The sequence below is a fragment of the Cebus imitator genome, unplaced genomic scaffold, assembly GCF_001604975.1.
Source record: "Cebus imitator isolate Cc_AM_T3 unplaced genomic scaffold, Cebus_imitator-1.0 Scaffold42, whole genome shotgun sequence".
NCBI lineage: Eukaryota > Metazoa > Chordata > Mammalia > Primates > Cebidae > Cebus > Cebus imitator.
In genome coordinates this window covers 17,807,466-17,826,929 of record NW_016107357.1, presented here as the reverse complement: position 1 = coordinate 17,826,929, position 19,464 = coordinate 17,807,466, and the positions used below count along the sequence as shown (strand labels likewise).

Genomic DNA, 19,464 nt, shown 5'->3' with positions numbered 1-19,464 from the left:
CAGCCTCCCGAGTAGCTGGGATTACAGGTATGTGCCACCATGCCCAACTAATTTTTGTATTTTTAGTAGAGACGGGGTTTCACCATATTAGCCAGGATTGTCTTGATCTCTTGACCTCATAATCCACCCACCTCAGCCTCCCAAAGTGCTGGGATTACAGGCATGAGCCACCATGCCCAGCCCTATATTTATTTTAGTTTATTTGAGACAGGGTCTTTCTCTGTCACCTAGGCTGAAGGCCAGTGGTGCAATCATAGTTTACTGCAGCCACCATCTCCCAGGCTCAGGTAATCCTCCCATCTCAGCCTCCTGAGTAACTGGCACTAAAGGCGAGTGCCACCATGCCCAGCTAATTTTATTTTTAGTAGAGACAAGGTCTTGCTATATTGCCCAGGCTGGTGTCAAACTCCTGAGGTCAAGTGATCCTCCTGCCTCGACTTCCCAAGTGCTGGAATAACAGGCATAAGCCACTGTACCCAGCCACATCTCACTATTTTAAATAGTAGTCATGCTTCTCTAAGATGCCAGCATATTAAACAGATATTTCCTTTATTACTAAAAAATTATTAAAACTGCAACTGAGGTAGTACACAGTGAAAGCCAGCTTCACTGTGAACATTCCATGAGCAGTTTTACTTCTGAAATTTCTTGGTGGTGTCATTCAAGGCACTAATGTTATTTGTCTTCATTTCTCTTCAGCAAGCTGTGTATCATTAATCATATTTAAGTCACAAACAGAGACACTCACAGCAGACTTTTAGAATTAATGGAGTTATTAGGGATCCAGGACATGCAGAAATTTTCCTAAGCTAAGCTTTGTGCCACATGGGATATGGGGCTGAGGTAGGTGATGTTGTTTGTGAAGGAACCAAGGTGAGTAATCAGCTTTGTTGTTCATTATGCCTCACTGTGAACAGAAGAATTTTTAGTAAGTTGTATTTAATTCCATTTTAGGAGAGGACATATGCCCTATGGTAATAATAGGTAAAGATGGATGAAGGTCTAAGAACGTATTGCTCATGAACGGCAGGTCTGTTGTATAAAAAACCATGAAGGAAATCTTAATGCTGTAAAAAAAAAACCCTCAAAAACCAAAAAACAAAACAAACAAACAAAAAACAGCAAACAAAACAACACAGGCATTTGGACTCTGCTCAACGGAGGCAACATAATTTAATGTGGAGTTGACTGATTTTGAAAAGGAGCTCCTGAAAAGGAGCAGAGAAAAACTACCAGCTGTATCCATTGCCCTACAATTTCCATTTTTCCAGCACATTGTGGTGGGAAGTATAGTTGGAAGAGTCAGAGAGAAAATTTGAGCATCGTTTGCTAGCTGTGTGACCTGACACTAGTTGTGAAACTGCTCATCCTCCATTTATCCTCCTGGGAAATGGGCTGGTAAGCATCTATAAATTGAAGCATGTTGTGAGAATTGAATAGTAAAATAAACGTCTATAAAGTCTTTGCCATAGGGTGAATATACAATAAGTGCACATATAATATATATTTTAAAAACACATTGGCTGGGCATGGTGGCTTGTGCCTGTAATTCCAGCACTTTGGAAGGCCAAGGTGGACAGATCACGAGGTCAGGAGTTCAAGACTAGCCTGGTCAACATGGTGAAACCCCGACCCTACTAAAAATACAAAAATTAGCTGGGCGCGGTGGTATACCTGTAATCCCAGCTACTGGGGAGGCTGAGGCAGAAGAATGGCTTGAACCCAGGAGGCAGAGTTGTGGTGAGCAGAGATCGTGCCACCGCACTCCAGCCTGGGTAACCAAGCAAGAGTTGCATCTCAAAAACAAACAAACAAAAATCTCGTATCATAGAAATACACAACAAACCCTGCATTTCTGTTTAAAACAAGTTGAAGTAATCAGTATCTTCTGGCTTGCTGCTGGATACAGTGTGTCGATGTCACCACTATCACACACAGTATTTTGTCGATTGTAAGCAGTTATTTCTTATCATTTATTTATGTGTTCCAACAGAGGAAGTGATGGTTAATAGTGAGTGGCAACTTGATTGGGTTGAAGGATGCAAAGTATTGTTCCTGGGTGTGTCTGTGAAGGTGATGACAAAGGAGATTAACATTTGAGTCAGTGGAATGGAGAGACAGACCCAACCTCAATCTGGTTGGCACCATCTAATCAGCAGCCAGCACAGCTGGAATAAAAGCAGGCAGAAGAATGTGGAAAGCCCAGACTGGCTGAGTCTTCTGGCCTGCATCTTTCTCCTGTGCTGGATGCTTCCTTCCCTTGAACATCTGACTCCAAGTTCTTCAGCTTTTGGACACTTGGGCTCACCAGTGCTTTGCCAGGGCTCTCGGGCCCTCAGCCACAGACTGAAGGCAGCACTGTCGCTTCCTTACTTTTGAGGTTTTGGAACTGGGACTGGCTTCCTCGCTCCTCAGCTTGCAGACGGCATATTGTGGGACTTCGCCTGGTGATCCTGTGGGTCAGTACTACTTAATAAACTCCCCTTCATATATACATCTATCCTATTTATCCCGTGCCTCTAGAGAACCCGGACTAACACAGGGGATAAGAAAGGCAGTGTGGCATGGTGGTTATAAGCTCAGTCTCTGGATTTAGATCTAAGTTCCACTTCTAGATCCAGTTTTTTCATCTATGAAATGTGAATCATGGTGGTACGTAGGAAAACAGACACAAACAGTACAGAACACAGGTAAAGCCCTTAGCACCACAGCTGGAACATGGTACTCAATGAACATCAGGTACCAGCATAAATATACACAACCATATCCCCATATAATTGTCAGGCTGCTCCCGAAGCTGTCAATGATTATTCATATATGAATGTGAATAAAAGCTCTTATACATGTGTTTCTGGCAAATCCATATTTTGCTAGGTTCACTTATTATCCTGTCTGATTGTTAGAGAAAAAGACATTATTCACTGGAAAAATACAGAAAATAATACTGTACGTTCTAATTTTAAAAACAGACAATACAGTATCAGCTACAGGGTAAGAACATGAATTCTTTTGTTATGTTACTTGTAAGGTAACACTGTCTAAATTTACCTGCTGACGTGGTTCACAAGACGTGTCTGCAATAACAAATCTCTTCCTGGTAAGAGGTTATCACAGATGAGGTGCTGGTTAGAACGGACTGCAACCCCATGGCAAACACAGAGTGAGCATAAGACGTCTAGAACCTGAAAAGAGAAATTACTTTGAGCTGATCCATCCTGTCATCCTAACCTTCCCTTCCCCTTCCTTTTCCCCTTTCCCCTCTTCCCCTTCCCCTTCCTTCCTGACAGCATCTCACTCTGTCACCCAAGTGCAGTGATGCGATCATAGGTCATTGCTATGATCTCCTTGACTTGAACTCCTGGGCACAAGGGATCCTCCATTCTCCTACCTCAGCCTCTATGGATGCATATAGGTGCATGCCAACACATCTGGCTAATTTTTCTTTTTTTTTTTTTGTAAAGACAGAGTATTGCTATGTTACCCAGGCCGGTCTCAAACTCCTGGCCTCAAATGATGCTCCCATCTTGGCTTCCCCAAGTATTGGGATGACAGGCATGAGTCACTGCAACCAGTCACTTTCAGCTGATTCTAATTCCCCCTTCAGAATCAAGCATAAGCAGCACTTTTACAAAGCAAACATATTCTTTCAGTTACATTTTACTCAGTTATGTAAACATTACAGTGTGTTTCCCACTAACTTTCCAACTTTTCTTCATGTTCCCACTGATGCTATGAAGAAACACAGAACACTATTACTTCATCGTGATTAAGAGATGAAGACTGGGTGGGGTGGCTCATGCCTGTAATCCCAGCACTTTGGGAGGCCAAAGCAGGTGGATCACCTGAGGTCAGAAGTTCAAGACCAGCCTGACCAAGACGGTAAAACCCATCTCTACTAAAAATACAAAAATTAGCCAGGCAAGGTGGTGTGTGCCTGTAGTCCCAGCTACTCGAGAGGCTGAGATGGAAGAATTGCTTGAACCCTGGAAGTGTAGTTGCAGTGAACTGAGATCGCGCCACTGCACTCCAGCCTGGGTGACAGCGTGACTCCATCTCAAGATAATAAAGAGATGAAAAATACTCATGAAAAATTTGACACACTTTTAAAACGTTATCTTATTTAAAAAATATATCTGAAAGGATTTGAGAATTCATTCAGGGAAATAAAATAGTTCATTTACCTTGTGATTTCTTCCATGCTTGTCTAAAAGTGAGATAATAGATTTAATATGTCCTTCTTTAATAATATTTAGAGCTTCTGGACTTTCTACTAATACACAGTGTAAAACTTCCAGAATGCCTAAAGATAAAACAAATAAAGGGGGGAAAAAACCATGATTAATTGATGTATAATAACCAGTGTCTTCCTTTTTCTACATATGTGCATTCAGTATAATATGTAATTATCTGTGCTCAATGTGACTGTCACAAGGCACTGTGATAGGTGACAGGTGGTGTTTGGGAGAAGGGACTAATATCCAAAGATGATGACATCCTAGCTGAGGGAGGAAAAGGCAAACAATTGACATGTGGTGTTGAGCACAGGAAGCAGGTTTGCCACCAGGAGGAGGTAGTAAACCAAGCACCATGGAGGTGGGGTCTTAAAGAATATGTTCATGATCATTTGCAGGCTTTCCAGGAAAGGACGGATGGTACATGCATGAGTGAAGTCTTGAATCTGGGGCATACCTGATATGCCTAATGTACAGAGTGAGCTGGGGAGGGGAGAGGGGGGTTAGGGCCAGTTTACGAAGCTTCTTGGCAGTTAGAGTGTAATGCTGCAACAATGCATCCTAATTCGTGGAGATCATATTCTCCTTGAGGTTTATAGTTGAAAAGATTCCTTAGTTTGTTAAATAAGAGAAATATGTAAAATAAGACAAAAATGCATAGAAATAACACAATATATAAAACTGGATTAAAAATAGTGATTTTTTAAGGTACTATCCACCACAAAAGATAAAACAGCATATACCTTTTGTTAAAGTTTAAAAAGAAAAGAAAATGAATTTCATTATCAGAAATTTTAGCATGAACTCGAAAAGCTAAATGTGTATCCCTGTGTTTATTTTTTCAGAACAAGCTTGCCTTGTCAACAATGAGAATGGATCCCATTCAAAGCAATTAGACCCAACATACAGAAAACATCACCTCTGAGAGTTACATAGTATTGAGAAAGGCCCCAGAGGAACCCTGTGGAAAGGGTCATACCTCTCAAATGAAGTTCATATTCTTAGAAAAGAAATATAAAGTTTCACATTTACAAAGGTATTATAGAATACAGAAGACACAATCATGTCATCTTGCAAACAGGGACAATTTGAGATCCTCTCTTCCTATTCGAATACGCTTTGTTTGTTTCTCTTGCCTGATTGCCCTAGCCAGAACTTCCAATATTAGGTTGAATGGAAGTGGTGAGAGAGGGCACCCTTGTCTTGTGCCAGTTTTCAAAGGGAGTGCTTCCAGTTTTTGCCCATTCAGTAAGATATTGGCTGTGGGTTTGTCATAAATAAATAGTTCTTATTATTTGGAGATATGATTCATCGATACCTAGTTTACTGAGAGTTTTTAGCATAAAGCGTTTTTGAATTTTGTTGAAGGCCTTCTCTGCATCTATTGAGATAATCATGTGGTTTTTGTCTTTGGTTCTGTTTATGTGATGGATTATGTTTATAGATTTACGGACGTTGAACCAGCCTTGCATCCCAGGATGAAGCCGATTCGATAGTGATGGATAAGCTTTTTTAATGTGCTCTTGCACTCATTTCGCCAGTATTGTATTGAAGATTTTACATCAGTGTTCATCATGGATATTGGCTTGAAATTTTCTTTTTTGGTTGTGTCTCTGCCAGGTTTTGGTATTAGGATGATGATGGTCTCACAAAATGAGTTAGGGAGGATTCCCTCTTTTTGTATTGTTTGGAATAATTTCAGAAGGGAAGGTATCAGCTCCTCTTTGTACCTCTGTTAGAATTCACCTATGAACCTGTCTGGCCCTGGACTTTTTTGGTTGGTAGGCTATTAATTGCTACCTCAACTTCAGACCTTGTATATTTAGAAAACCCAGTTTTCTCAGTCCAAAATCTCCTTAAGCTGATAAACAACTTCAGCAAAGTCTCAGGATACAAAATAAATGTGCAAAAATTGTAAGCATTCCTATACACCAATAATAGACAAACAGAGAGCCAAGTCATGAGTGAACTCCCATTTGCAATTGCTACAAAGAGAATAAAATACCTAGGAATACAACTAACAAGGGATGTCAAGGACCTCTTCAAGGAGAACTACAAACCACTGCTCAAGGAATTAAGAAAGTACACAAACAGATGGGAAAACACTCCATGCTTATAGATATTGTGAAAATGGCCATACTGCCCAAAGTAATTTATAGGTTCAATGCTATCCCCATCAAGCTACCAATGACTTTCTTCACAGAATTGGAAAAAAAGAAAAAAGAGCCCTCATAATCAAGACAATCCTAAGCAAAAAGAACAAAGTTAGAGGCATCACACTACCTGACTTCAAACTATATTACAAGACTGTAATCAAAACAGCATGGTACTGGTACCAAAACAGAGATACAGACCAATGGAACAGAACAGAGGCCTCAGAAAGAATGCCACACAACTACAACCATCTGATTTTTCACAAACCTGACAAAAACAAGCAATGGGAAAAGGATTCCCTATTTAATAAATGGTGTTGGGAAAATTGGCTAGCCATATGCAGAAAGCTGAAACAGGATCAAGTCTTTTGACAATTTTTTAATGGGGTTATTTGGGTTTTGCTCATTGGGTTATTTAAGTTTCTTATAGATTCTGGATATTAGACCCTTGTCAGATGCATACTGCCTATTTTTATAAATAAAATTTGATTGTGTATTCCATGCACCTTCATCTACATACTGCCTATGGCTGCTTTCTCACTACAAAGGCAGGGTTGAGTGGTTCTAACAGGTCTCTTGGTCCAAGCAGCCCGTAATGTTAACTATCTGGCTGCTATGATCTGAATGTTTTTGTCTCCCCAAAACTGATGTGTTGAAATCCTAACCCCCAAGGTGATAGTATTAGGAGATGTTGCCTTTGGCGGGGTGATTAGGTCATGAAGGCAGGGCCCTTAAGAATGGAATTAGTGCCTTTATAAAGGAGGCCCCAAGGGAGCTTGCTGTCCCTTCCACAATGTGAGGATGGACTTTCTATGAGAAAGGAGGCCCTGAGGACACCATATCTGCAGGAGCCTTGACCTTGAAATTCCCAGAATCTAGAACTGTCAGAAATAAATTTCTATTGTTTATAAATCACCCAGTTTATTATATTTTGTTACAGAAGTCCCAACTGACTAAGACACTAGCCTTTTTCAGAAAAAGATTGCCAATCACAGAATAGAGTATAACCATTAAGAAAGAAGAGCAAGAAGTTAGGACCAAGAATAATAAATTCTGTTGCTAAATCAACACTCATGAGGACCCACAGAGTGAATAAACTGAATATATCAGAAAAGGTACGACTGGATTTTAGAAGTAAGCAGCATATGTCACCAAGTGCAAGAATGGCTATATGAAAACAAATCCCTGATTTTTCCATTTACCCTAGTCTAACAGAAATCTTTCAGAATTCTGGGTTTAACATTAAAATAGTTTCTTTGTTTTTCAATTCTAGCAGGTCAGATCCAACAAATAAATAGCTGAAAATAATTGACTGTTACTAATTCTACTAATTCTGACAACGAAATGTCAGAGAAAAAACGTTTTATTTTCAATTTTATTGAAATAAACTGAAATATACATACATATTAGATGGCCAGTACCTTAAGAAGAACCCTGGTTTATTGGAATAATTTGTTTTGTTTTGTTTTGTTTTGTTTGAGACAGAATCTTACTAAGTTGCTGAAGTGCAGTGGCATGATCATAGTTCAGTACTGCCTCAATCATCCCACCTTAGCCTCCTGAGTAGCAAGGACTATAGGTGTGTGCCACCATGCTGAGCTTTCTTTTTTTTTTTTTTTTGTAGAGATGGAGGGTGGTCTCACTATGTTGCCCACACTGGCCTTGAACTCCTAGGCTCAAGCAATCCTCCCACTGGCCTCCCAAAGTGTTGAGATTACAGTAGCAAGCCACAGCACCCAGTCTAAAATAAATTTGATTTTCAATTTTATTGAAATAAACAGCAAATGTGCTTTTGTATAATAAAAAATTCTTAAAAGAAAACAAATGGGAAACTCCGAAGAGCCCATTTTTAAATAAAAAAAGGAACAGCTATGCAATATCATGTGTATATTTAAATTATGCTGATATATGCTTTGAACACTTGGGTGAAAAACGATGCAGAGAAACAGTGCTTAATGAAGATTACAATAGCAATAGTTACAATCATTTAACCACTAAATACTAAATACATTCAATAAGACCAAGAAATAACTATGCTCATGAAGCTTATTGTTAGATTCTCAAATTTAAAAGCTTGGCAGATCATAACAATATTATAAAATGAAAGAATTATAAATATGCTACAAATTACTTTTAAAAATCCCAACCAATTACAACAAATAGTAAGGCAAAGCAATTGAATTTTATAAGTTTTAATAAATGTATAGAAATGATTTGAGTGAATCTGTAACTTTTTAAGAGTAGATGCAAAATAACATATACCTTATAATTGCAACTATGTAAAATATATTCATTTGTGTAAGATACACATTTCAAAAAACACCAGAAGTTATTATCTAAAAAGGTTAGTCTTGGTTATTTCTGGATTTATATATTTCTCTCCCAATGTTTCATAAATTCTGTGAAATGAGCGTGCCTAACTTTTACAGTAAGAAACATATTTTAGGAGAATCATAAAACAATAGGAAGTAATGTCTATTTACATTTTATTTCAGCCACTAAATCTGAATACTTATTCAATTCATCTAACTCAGTGTAAATCCTGACAAAAAATGGCCAGTAACATTACCTGCCTTTCCCCTCTATAGTATATAGGTACAGTTAAGTTTTAGTCTATAGAATAAGTCAAGTCTTATACTTCATCCAAGTTACATAAATTTATTTTCATTCCATGGAATGGAATAAGCATAAACAAAACCTAACAGTTGCCACACAGAGAACACACAAATTACAGTACTGAGTGTTTATGTCAGGACTAAGTACTATACAGCAATAAACTAGGGTTGGTCTCAGGGCACTGGCCATTTTATGTGCATGATTTGATTAGCAGTGACGAGTAATAAGAACTCAGGTTGACAACTCCAGGTTGATTTCAAATATCATTTCCTAATCATCTTCTGGACATTTCAATGAGAATGTCTCTAAGTACCCCCTACTAACTTTCCCAAAAGCTGAACATAACACCTTTCTCTGTACATACACATGTAAAATTGCTTCTCTCATCCATCATCCATCCAAATATTCAAGCTAAAAACCTGAAGTCATTTTTAATACTCTTTGGCTTTCTCATTTTCCTAAATGTAATTGTTAAAATTCAATAATGCTGTGTCCAAATTTATCTCCTAAACTCATCCTGTCCTTTCACTGAATAGCCTCTTACTAACTCCTCTCCTGCAGTTCCTCCTCCCTCCCCAACCCATCCTCCAAGCTGCAGGCAGTTATTCTGAAACACACATTTAATCAATGTCACTCCCTTGCTTAAAATCTTCAATGGCTTCCCCGACCTTCCAAGGTCAAAGTCCATTCTCCTTAGCAAAGTATATCAATCCCTACACCAGATAGAGCAACCTTCCTTTGCAGCCTCAATTCCTGCCACTTCCTCCCACAAAGAACAATGAATATATATACCTGCATATTAATCATAAATAAGCACCTACCAGGCATTGTTCCAAGGAATGGGATCAGCAGTGAACCAGACAGGCAAGGCCCTCTTAAAACTTACAAGAACTTGCTCACCTTCAATCCTTCACCCATGTTATTCTCAGATCTAAATATACTCCCACCTTCCAAGACTGCAAAATCTCAATCATCTCACAAAGGTTCAAAGTTACCTAATTAGGTGAGCTTTTACTAATGCTCTGAGACGAATTAATTATTCCTCCTTTTATAGTATCAAGCACATTATATTAACTTTTTTTTTTTTTTTGAGACGGAGTCTTGCGCTGTCACCCAGTCTGGAGCCCAGTGGCGCAATCACGGTTCACTGTAATCTCCGCCTCCCAGGTTCAAGCAATTCTCCTGCCTCAGCCTCCCAAGTAGCTGGGATTACAGACTCCTGCCACCACGCCTAGCTTGTATTAACATTTTCAAAATTCTCATTTCAATCCCCCGTTACAGAATGAGCCCTTGAGAGCAGATATTGGTTTAATTTTGCCTCCTTGTCACCCAGCTCACTCTGACCTGGGGAAGGCCATCTCATGTTTGCCAAATGAGTAAGTGAATGAACGTAAATGGACTGTTAGTTCTCACATTCTGTTTACACAAAATAAAACTGCCATTTGTTTATTTACTCAAAACAAAATTCATTATTGTTAAGTGTCAATAGAATAACTGACCTACTTTTTTTTTGGAGATTTTCATTTAAAACCTTTGATTTGTTACTTTAAAGGTAGAAAAGACAGAAGACTTAACATAGAGAATTTATATTTCTTAGTGCTAGGATTTCCTTATCTGTGTTTTAATTTGGTTGAGGAAAAATTTCACTTGGCGAATTAGGCAAATTTCTGTGCTGTTTGTGCATAGAACACAAGATTAGGCTGCAGGCACTGCATGTTTAATACTTGAAAGTATTTAGCCATTGGCCTTAAAACTTTCATGATTGTAACTGTGAATGATTTATGTTCTCATGAGAAAGGAGAATCTCCACAGATGTAACTAAATGTCTAGGAATAACTTAACAGTGTTCGGAGCGGTGGCCAAGCGCTCTGATGGGTAAAGAATATTCCTTATCATGTTTTTGTACCCAAAAAACAGTGATCCTGTTTGCTTTTTACTAATAGACTTAGACTTTTGTTACCTGACTTACAGATCTGTAGGAGCTTCATCAGAGATCGAAGTTAACTTTGCTATTGTCTATTCACAGGTCACAGCTCAGGCTGTCTGAGGTTGAACAAAATCAGTTGAGAATCTGCAGAGAACTAGAAACAAGCCACAAGGCAGGAGTGGTCTATGGAGTTTGACTTTACCAAGAATCATCTAGCCTGGGGATTTTGCCCCACAGTAAGTCGGCATAAGCTTACATTTGGGAGAAGACGTGAGTGGTATTAGACTGGTAGCCACTCAGGCACAGGAGGCCAATGTGGGGACAAAGGAAGCCATGACACTGGTGCCCATGATCACTGCCAAAAGCCCAGGAAAACCACTGACTCAGAAACCACAGTGCCAGCACCTGCCCAGCACCCCCCACCCCGCCCTGCAGGGTACTATTTCCTCACCTATGGTTCCAATTGTTTTGCAAAAAGAAAACAAAGTCAAAATCATCCCAGAACACCAAGATGGATGTGGTTTAGATGGAACCTAGTTCTCCACGCATGAGGGATACAGGAGTGTGATTCTGCTCTGGGAGAAGGAAAGTCTCTCTTCCACTTCTATTTCAGGTGGGAGTAATAATACTGAACAAAAGATTATTCCAGAAGGCACACATGGCCTCACCTGAAAATTGAGGTGTGGAAACCCTTTCGTCTAAGTTAGAGGGAAGCATACAGGAAGACTACAGGCTGAGTGCTTATTAGTAGGAATTAAACTGCCTCACGTAAAGGAAACACTGACATAGGGTGCAAGTGAAATAGTTTGGCGGTACCCACAGCATATCAACGAAAGAAGTCACAATCAGAGACCTGCTGAACTACAAATTATTCAAACCACAGGTTATTGTTTGGGGATTTTTTCCTCCTACCTGGGAGTTGAAACCCTTTAGAGCTTCTTTGGTCAGAATCTTAAAATGATTAATATCCCCAGATTTCACTGATGGTTCACTGAAAGTAGGAAAATTTATCTTTTCGTTCTGAGTCATTAGAAAAAGTGACATAACAAGTGAAAAGATGGGGAAGTAAACTGGGAAATGACTGAGAAAGAACAGGGAATCACACAGAACATGAAGGACATTTGCATTCCTGAATGCAAAGAACTTAGGTATGTGACAGGCCGTCATGCTTCCCAAAGATTAATTGATTGGCAGGCTTGGTATTTACAAAGCTTAATGGGAAATATCATAAGAGGTATCATTATTATTCTATTGTATCCTGTACTGGTGATAAGCATGCACATAAGCCGACATGCCCAGTGTTGAGTCCTGGCAGGTTTTTAGCAAATTATTTAACATCTCTGTGCTCCAGTGTCCACATTTATGGACATAATAATGAGGCCCAGGGGAGGGGAAATTGTTATGAATTGCAATACACATAAGGCATTTAGAACAGAGCTTAGATCAAACCCATGCTGTGTAAGTATTGCTATTATTTTATGGTCGATATAAATTAAGGCAAATGAAACAAAGATCAACAGGGAAGAATTACCAATATGCTCCTTTGTTAAGTGGTGATTATAGTCTTTAGACAGAGAGAGAAATGCTGAATGGACAACACTGATCAGAAGAGAATTCAGGGGAGATATCTATGAATCAGCATGAAGACATGGAATCAAAGTTAGTTATTAAAACAAAATAAGGTAAATTAGTAAATCAGGAGAAATTAAACCAGCCTGTTAGATCTCGGCGAGAGAGATAGCAAGACTCAGAGAAACAAGGAGAGCGAATGGGCAGAACCACAGAAAGTTTTGCATTCTTGAGATTACAGGAGAGTTGAGTCAAAAACGCAGTGAAGGATCATCAGAGAAGTGCAGATCAAAACTACAATGAGATAGCATCCCACCCCAGTTAAAATGGCTTACATCCAAAAGACACGGAGTAACAGATGCTGGCAAGGATACGGAGAAAAGGGAGCCCTCCTGCACTGCTGGTGGCAATGCAAATTAGTACAACCATTATGGAGAACATTTTGGAGGTCCCTCAGAAAACTAAAAATTGAGCTACTATGTGATCCAGCAATCCCACTGCTGAGTATACACCCAAAAGAAGGAAATCAGTATATCGAAGGGATATCTGCATTCCACGTTTGTTGCAATCCATGTTTGTTGCAGTACTGTTCATAGAAATGATTTGGAAGCAACCTAAATGTCCACCTACAGATGAATGGATAAAGAAAATCAGTACATATACACAATGGAGTACTAGTCAGCCATAAAAAAAGAATGTGATCCAGTCATCTGCAACAACATGGATGAACTGGAGATGACTATGTTAAGGGGAATAAGCCAGGCACAGGAAGACAATCGTCACATGTTCTCACTTATTTGTGGGATCTAAAAATCAAAACATTTGAATTCATGGACATAGGGAGTAGAGGGATAGTTACCAGAGGCTGGGAAGGGTAGTGGCGGGCTCTAGGAGGTAGAGACGGCTGATAGGTAGGCACAAAAAAATTGAAAGAATGAGTATGACCTACTATGTGATAGCACAACAGTGCGACTATAGCCAAAAATAACTTAACTGTACATTTTAAGTATACAATTAACTCTTTCAAGAGTATAACTGGATTGCTTGTAACTCAAAGGATAAATGCTTCAGGGAATGGATACCCCAATTCTCCATGATGTGCTTATTTCACATTGTATGCCTGTATCGAAATTCATGTACCCTATAAATATGTACATCTTCTAGGTATCCACAAAAATTTTTAAAAAACAAACACTGCTTTAGGGGCTGAAGAATCCATTTTACATGACGTGATTATTACACACTGCAGACCTTATAAAAACATATCATGTAGCCCATAAACATATACACCTACTATGTGCTCACAAAAATTACAAACAAAATAGTGAAAGTTCAACTAAGTAGACTTAGTGTTTAACAAATGCTAAAACAGGACATAAAAGCACCCCTGGTTAACAGGAGTGTCTTCTTACAGTACTAACATCATGAAAAAAGAAAAACACGCAAATGAAGTAAGCAGCAATTTGCAGGAGCAGAAGATGTGGCCTAGCTAGCTCCACGTTGGCCAAAGATCCAAGGAGTTTGGGAGGGTTCTTTTGTTTTGCTTTTTTTCTACATAGCAATGGTGAGGCTGTAAGGGAAAGAATCTCAGTTACGTGCAAAAGCAGTAATTTGTGTCTGGGCCTGTGCATTTCAGAGGGTTCTGTAAAGGCACAAATCTGTTGTTTATTTCCACCAGTTTAAAGTAAATTGCCCATGAGTGAAAACGTGTGCACTGCATCTAAGTTGTCTTATTTTCAGAAGTAAGCGCAACCACGAGGGAAAATGAGACAGTAGGAACTACAGAAACTTCTAGTTTGAGCTAACTGGAAGCTTAGTTTGCTTTTTCTACCAAGGAGAGCTGGGTCTACCCAAAACAAATAGCAAGAGTTGAGTAATGAACCAATAGACAGCATAATTACAGCACATCTTTTAAATATTTGCAGTAAATTTTGTGTATCACAAACTGAAGCACCACTGAGCCAGAGAAAAATGTTTCTGTTTGTTTAAAATGGGTATACATTTGAAGTCAATAAATCATTTGAGTTTCAACATAAGATAAACGGCTAAACGTTTTTTGACTTTTTTTCTTTACAAATAATCAGAAAGAAAATAGCAGTGCACATTGCACATTTTGCTTCCTGTTAACTCATGAAATAAATACATTACTCTAAATAGAGCTTCTATATCTCTCACAAATAGAGGAAGAAAAATAAATTGATATGAACATTAATATATATAAAGGCTTAAAAATAACAATCCCAAGCAATGTGGCCTCAAGCCCAATTACGAAAATACATAATTGCATATGCTTCATATTTTTATGCTGGTTTTGAGGCTAATGAGAAAAATGAGCACTCATAAAGCCCCAAAAAGGAGAAAAAAGTGACAGAGGTTAAAACTAAAATATAACACAGCTTGGCAACATTAGGGAAAGGAGAGAAAAATTAGTAAAAATGGAAGTCAGTGAAGATAACAGGTGGATCACATTGTTATTCATATCCAGAATGAGGGAATATCATGGATCCATTTGCAAAACACACAAACAAAAATGATGGAGCAAGGGTATTTTATTAGAAGAAAAGATGAATCTAAGTTGAGTTTCCTGGAATAAAGTAGCTGAAATAAAACACATAAAATGAGTACTGTAATTATAACGTACTATGCAGCCTTTATTAGGCCTCTGATGGTTTGCTGCCTTCAGTTTAAGGAATCATGATTTATAAAAAGTAGACAAACTATAGAAGTTAAAGTCCAGTTAAAAGAGAATATCAACTAAAAGCAGTTCATTATATAACAATTAAATAACGGTATTAGAAATTTTATTCTATACAAGTAGTTATTTATATAAATTGCCACATCTCAAAACCTAGGAGAATGTGGAATGCCAGACTGGAAATCATTAATACTTTAAGATATTCTTTTCTTTCTTTCATTCATTCTTTCTTTTTTTTTTTTGTCTTTTGAGAAAAGGTTTCACTTCCATCACCCAGGCTGGAGTGCAGTGGAGTGATCTTGGTTCACTACAACCTCTGCCTTCTGGGCTTAAGCCATCCTCCTGCCTCAGCCTCCCAAGTAACTGGGACAACAGGTGCATGCCACCACAGCCGGCTAATTTTTGTATTTTTAGTGGAGACAAGGTTTCACCATGTTGGCCAGGCTGATCTTGAACTCCTGACCTCAAGTGATCTGCCCACCTAAGCCTCTCAAAGTGCTGGGATTTCAGGCATGAATCACCGCACCCAGCCGGATATGACCATTTTGCTATTGACACTCATGGTTCTGGTTTTCTGGAGGTCTCCTTCATTTATTCATTCCTTCATCACTGAGTATAACAAATGGACCATTCACTGTGTTAGATCTGGGTTTTGAGCAAAACTGGCCTCATAGAGCTTACAGACCACAAAAGTTCATTCCTTGGGCCATTAGTTTCCTTTTACCTTGAAAAAGTGACATCTGAGGTGCTTAGCCTCTTTCCATTTGTAAATGGAAATTTATAGAATTTTTGTGGAATAGAATAATTGTGGAAATCCAGTGAAGTAATGCATATGACACTCAGCACAGAGGCCTAAATTCAATTGAGATTTCCTTGGCGGCACAATTAAAAACTATACAGTCTTTTAATGTTCAAAACTCTAATGACTGTGTGTCTCTCAGTGAAACGTCAGTACCCACAGAAATGCTGGCAGATGTCACTGTTTGCTCTACAGGCTTTACTCAAAAGTTTACAAAACATTTTTTAAGATGGATCCCTTGGAGCAAAACAAATACAGATCGATCAGTTCTTCAAAAAGATGTATACCTCAAAGCTGCAAATATATATTGAGAGCTATCATTTTGGGCAAAAATGTAAACTCAGCATAGGAACAGCTTCATTGTTGTATCAGTTTTTAAAGTCTCCTGAAGTATAGACAAACCAAGGGTACCAGTCCCAATGATCATAAAGAAAACAAATAAAGATGCACAGAATAGGCTAGTTGTTGTAATTAGCAAGTGTTAGGTAAGGGGAAAGAGAAAGGTTGTGCATACATTGGCAAAAAGCACGATTTTAGATAGGTTACTGCGTGCAGAATGGTATATAGTGCTGAGATACATCAGTACGTAAAGGGTGAAATACAACAACTTAACAATGCATTTGAAAGTGGATATATTTTTAGAAAACTGAGCAAATCACTTCAGACCTGAGAATATGAGAAAGTACTCCCAGAAGACCAAAACACTTTATGATTTAATGAAGAGTGGTATTTTTGAGTCATTCACCACTAAACCTGCATTATCCAACGTCACTCAGGAGAGGGGCAGTAAGGCCACAAGGGACGCTAGGTGGGTTAGGAAGCCTCCAGAAAGCACTTTCACTTTCACTCTGAAATTCTACAAATCTGCGACAATTGAACTTGCCTATTTATGTGAGAGTTACTCTATTCCTTCTTCACATTATAACAACCTAGGGTGCACACACATTCCATCATCATCCATCCCGCTGGCCCCCAACTGAAACATTATCTATTATGAAAGGAAAGAGTATGAACGTACAGGCAGATGGCGGGCAGAGCAGGGGGCAGGTGGGGAGGGGGTGGTGCTTAAGGCCTGCCTCGGTGGCTGACATGCTGTGTGACCTTGGAAAAGTGACCTCACCACGTCTCAGTTCCCTAGCTGTGAAATAGGAATACTAATATTACTCGCTTCATAAAGTTATTGTGTAGATTAAGTTAATATATTTAAAGACGCTAGAACAGTATCTAAAACAGAGTAAAACTTGTATCAGCCTTTGTTATTATGATGCTTTTTCATCTGCAATTCTCCATATCATACCCTAGCAGTGTTAACATGGGAAAACCATGCTTTTAATAAAATCAAATTAATGTTGTAGTTACCAGCAACTACTAAATCCAAAAAATAAAAGGTGCTAGGTATGTATTGTGGTATTTTTATTCATTTAACTTAATAAGCACATTTGTAGTGTCACTAAGAGCACTTTGAGTTAGATATTTTTCCCATTCCCATTTACAGGTTAAAAAATGGGATCAGAGCTAAGTGGCTCGTACAAGGTCGTGCAGCTATTAGATAGAGGGTGGAGCTGGGATTGGAATTAAGCCAGTCCAACTCCAAAATCCATACCTGTAACCCATGAGCTCTGCTTCTCCTAAACATAGCAACAAAGAAGGTAGAAATAGGAAAATAAGGCTGGGCGCAGTGGGTCACGCCTGTAATCCCAGCACTTTGGGAGGCCGAGGCAGGTGGATCTCGAAGTCAAGAGATCAAGACCATCCTGGCCAACATGATAGAAACCCTGTCTCTACTAAAAATGCAAAAATTAGCATCGTGGCACGTACCTGTAGTCCCAGCTACTGGGGAGGCTGAGGCAGGAGAATCACTTGAACCCAGGAGGCGGAAGTTGCAATGAGCCAAGATATCACCATTGCACTCCAGCCTGGTGACAGAGTGAGACTCAGTCTCAAAAAAAAAAAAAATTAAAAAAATAGGAGAATGATTTTTAAATGAGCTGCCATTTCTGATGAGTCATGCTTGGTAGGGATGAACCCAGTTTTAGATAATGAAATAACAGGAAACTTTGGGACAGGCCCCATTGCCCACAATTAGGACATTGTATCCTGCTGGGCTGACTACACTGTGAGACCTTACCCTGGTCACCTCTCTCCAGAGCAGGCACATTGCACGGGTGCTAAAGTAGCTCAGCTAATATCCATCAAGCTACTTTCACTATCCACACTGACCCGAGGGCACTGCCTGGACCACGGTGCACCCTGCCTTGATACTGCAGATGGAAGGTTTGGGTGGGTGGTAAATGATTTCCATCTTTTGACGACTGTGTTCCAATAAATATGCTCTCACTTTAAAAGCTCAGGTACTAAAAGGGCCATCAAGGGGCTAGTTGGCTTGAGAAGACTGGACTAAGTTATCCACAATGCAGAGAAGCATCCATGAACTCAGTCCCAGACAGAGGCCTTAAACCATGACAATGTACCTTAAGTAGGTCACGGACACTTAAACTTGACTGAAAGCAAGTGGCAAGTGCAATTACTTGACCAAGGGTGATGCTAAAAATATTTAATAACTAGAATGGCATGAGCAAGATGCAATCAGACCAGACAATGGTGACAAATAGCCGCCTGTCCCTAACGGTGCCTAAAAGCCAAAACTTCAGTTCTATTCCTGACAACGAAGCTTAAGCTCAGCGCCTAAAGGAGACGAGGCACAGGCCAGGTGGAATGTGTGTATCACTGGTTGTGATTTTGTTTTCTAATAAGCAGTTTTTCTCAAGTAAGTCCTTAGCGGATTTGGTGGATTTCCTGAGACAAGACTTCCTCTCTTATTCCTCTGGCTAACCAAGATTTCTGTGGACTGCCACCCTAAAGGGCGATGCTCAGGGAGAAATAGAATCGAAAAAAAGTAGTGAATGAACACAGGTTCCTGGTATCCCACCTCCAACCAACCCTGGGGAAAATCACCAGAGTTGCCTGAATTGTTGGTACTACTCAAATGAGTTAGTTACGATTTCTGCATCACCAGCAACGGATTTCAAACCATAAACATCCTGGGAGTTCTTGCTCTTTTTAACTCAATTGCTCACACTTAAGTAAATACCAAGGAGGAAAACTTTCTGCTACACCAAATTATAGCACAAATTATTCCACAGCTTAAACATTTTTCATCTTTGAACAATGATGAGCTTATACTCTGCAAGAAAGAATTGTGACAACCTCGGAATCTTTAGACTACCTTATTTACAGGTGCCACAAGTTGCACTGTACATGGGGGTGAAGCTTTGATATCTGGTACCCACTCAAAGACTCCCTTTTTCTTTTTTTCTTTTGAGACTGGTGTGATCTCAGCTCACTGCAACCTCCACCTCCCAGGTTCAAGCAGTACTCCTGCCTCAGCATCCTGAGTAGTTGAGGATTACAGGCATCTGCCACCACACCTGGTTAATTTTTTTGTATTTTAGCAGAGACAGGGTTTCACTATG

At 39.3% G+C, this 19,464-nt stretch overlaps 1 protein-coding gene across 1 annotated transcript in view; it reads right to left on the bottom strand.

Annotated features, from left to right (window-relative positions):
- Window positions 1–19,464, bottom strand: part of RYR2 (ryanodine receptor 2) — a 787,527-nt gene that overhangs the window by 338,594 nt on the left and 429,469 nt on the right. The window contains exons 18-19 of the mRNA XM_037737814.1: window positions 4,182–4,300; window positions 3,049–3,182 (exon numbers count right to left, since the gene is read on the bottom strand). Of these exons, the coding sequence (XP_037593742.1) occupies window positions 3,049–3,182; window positions 4,182–4,300 (253 nt within the window). The remainder of the gene's footprint in view (window positions 1–3,048; window positions 3,183–4,181; window positions 4,301–19,464) is intronic.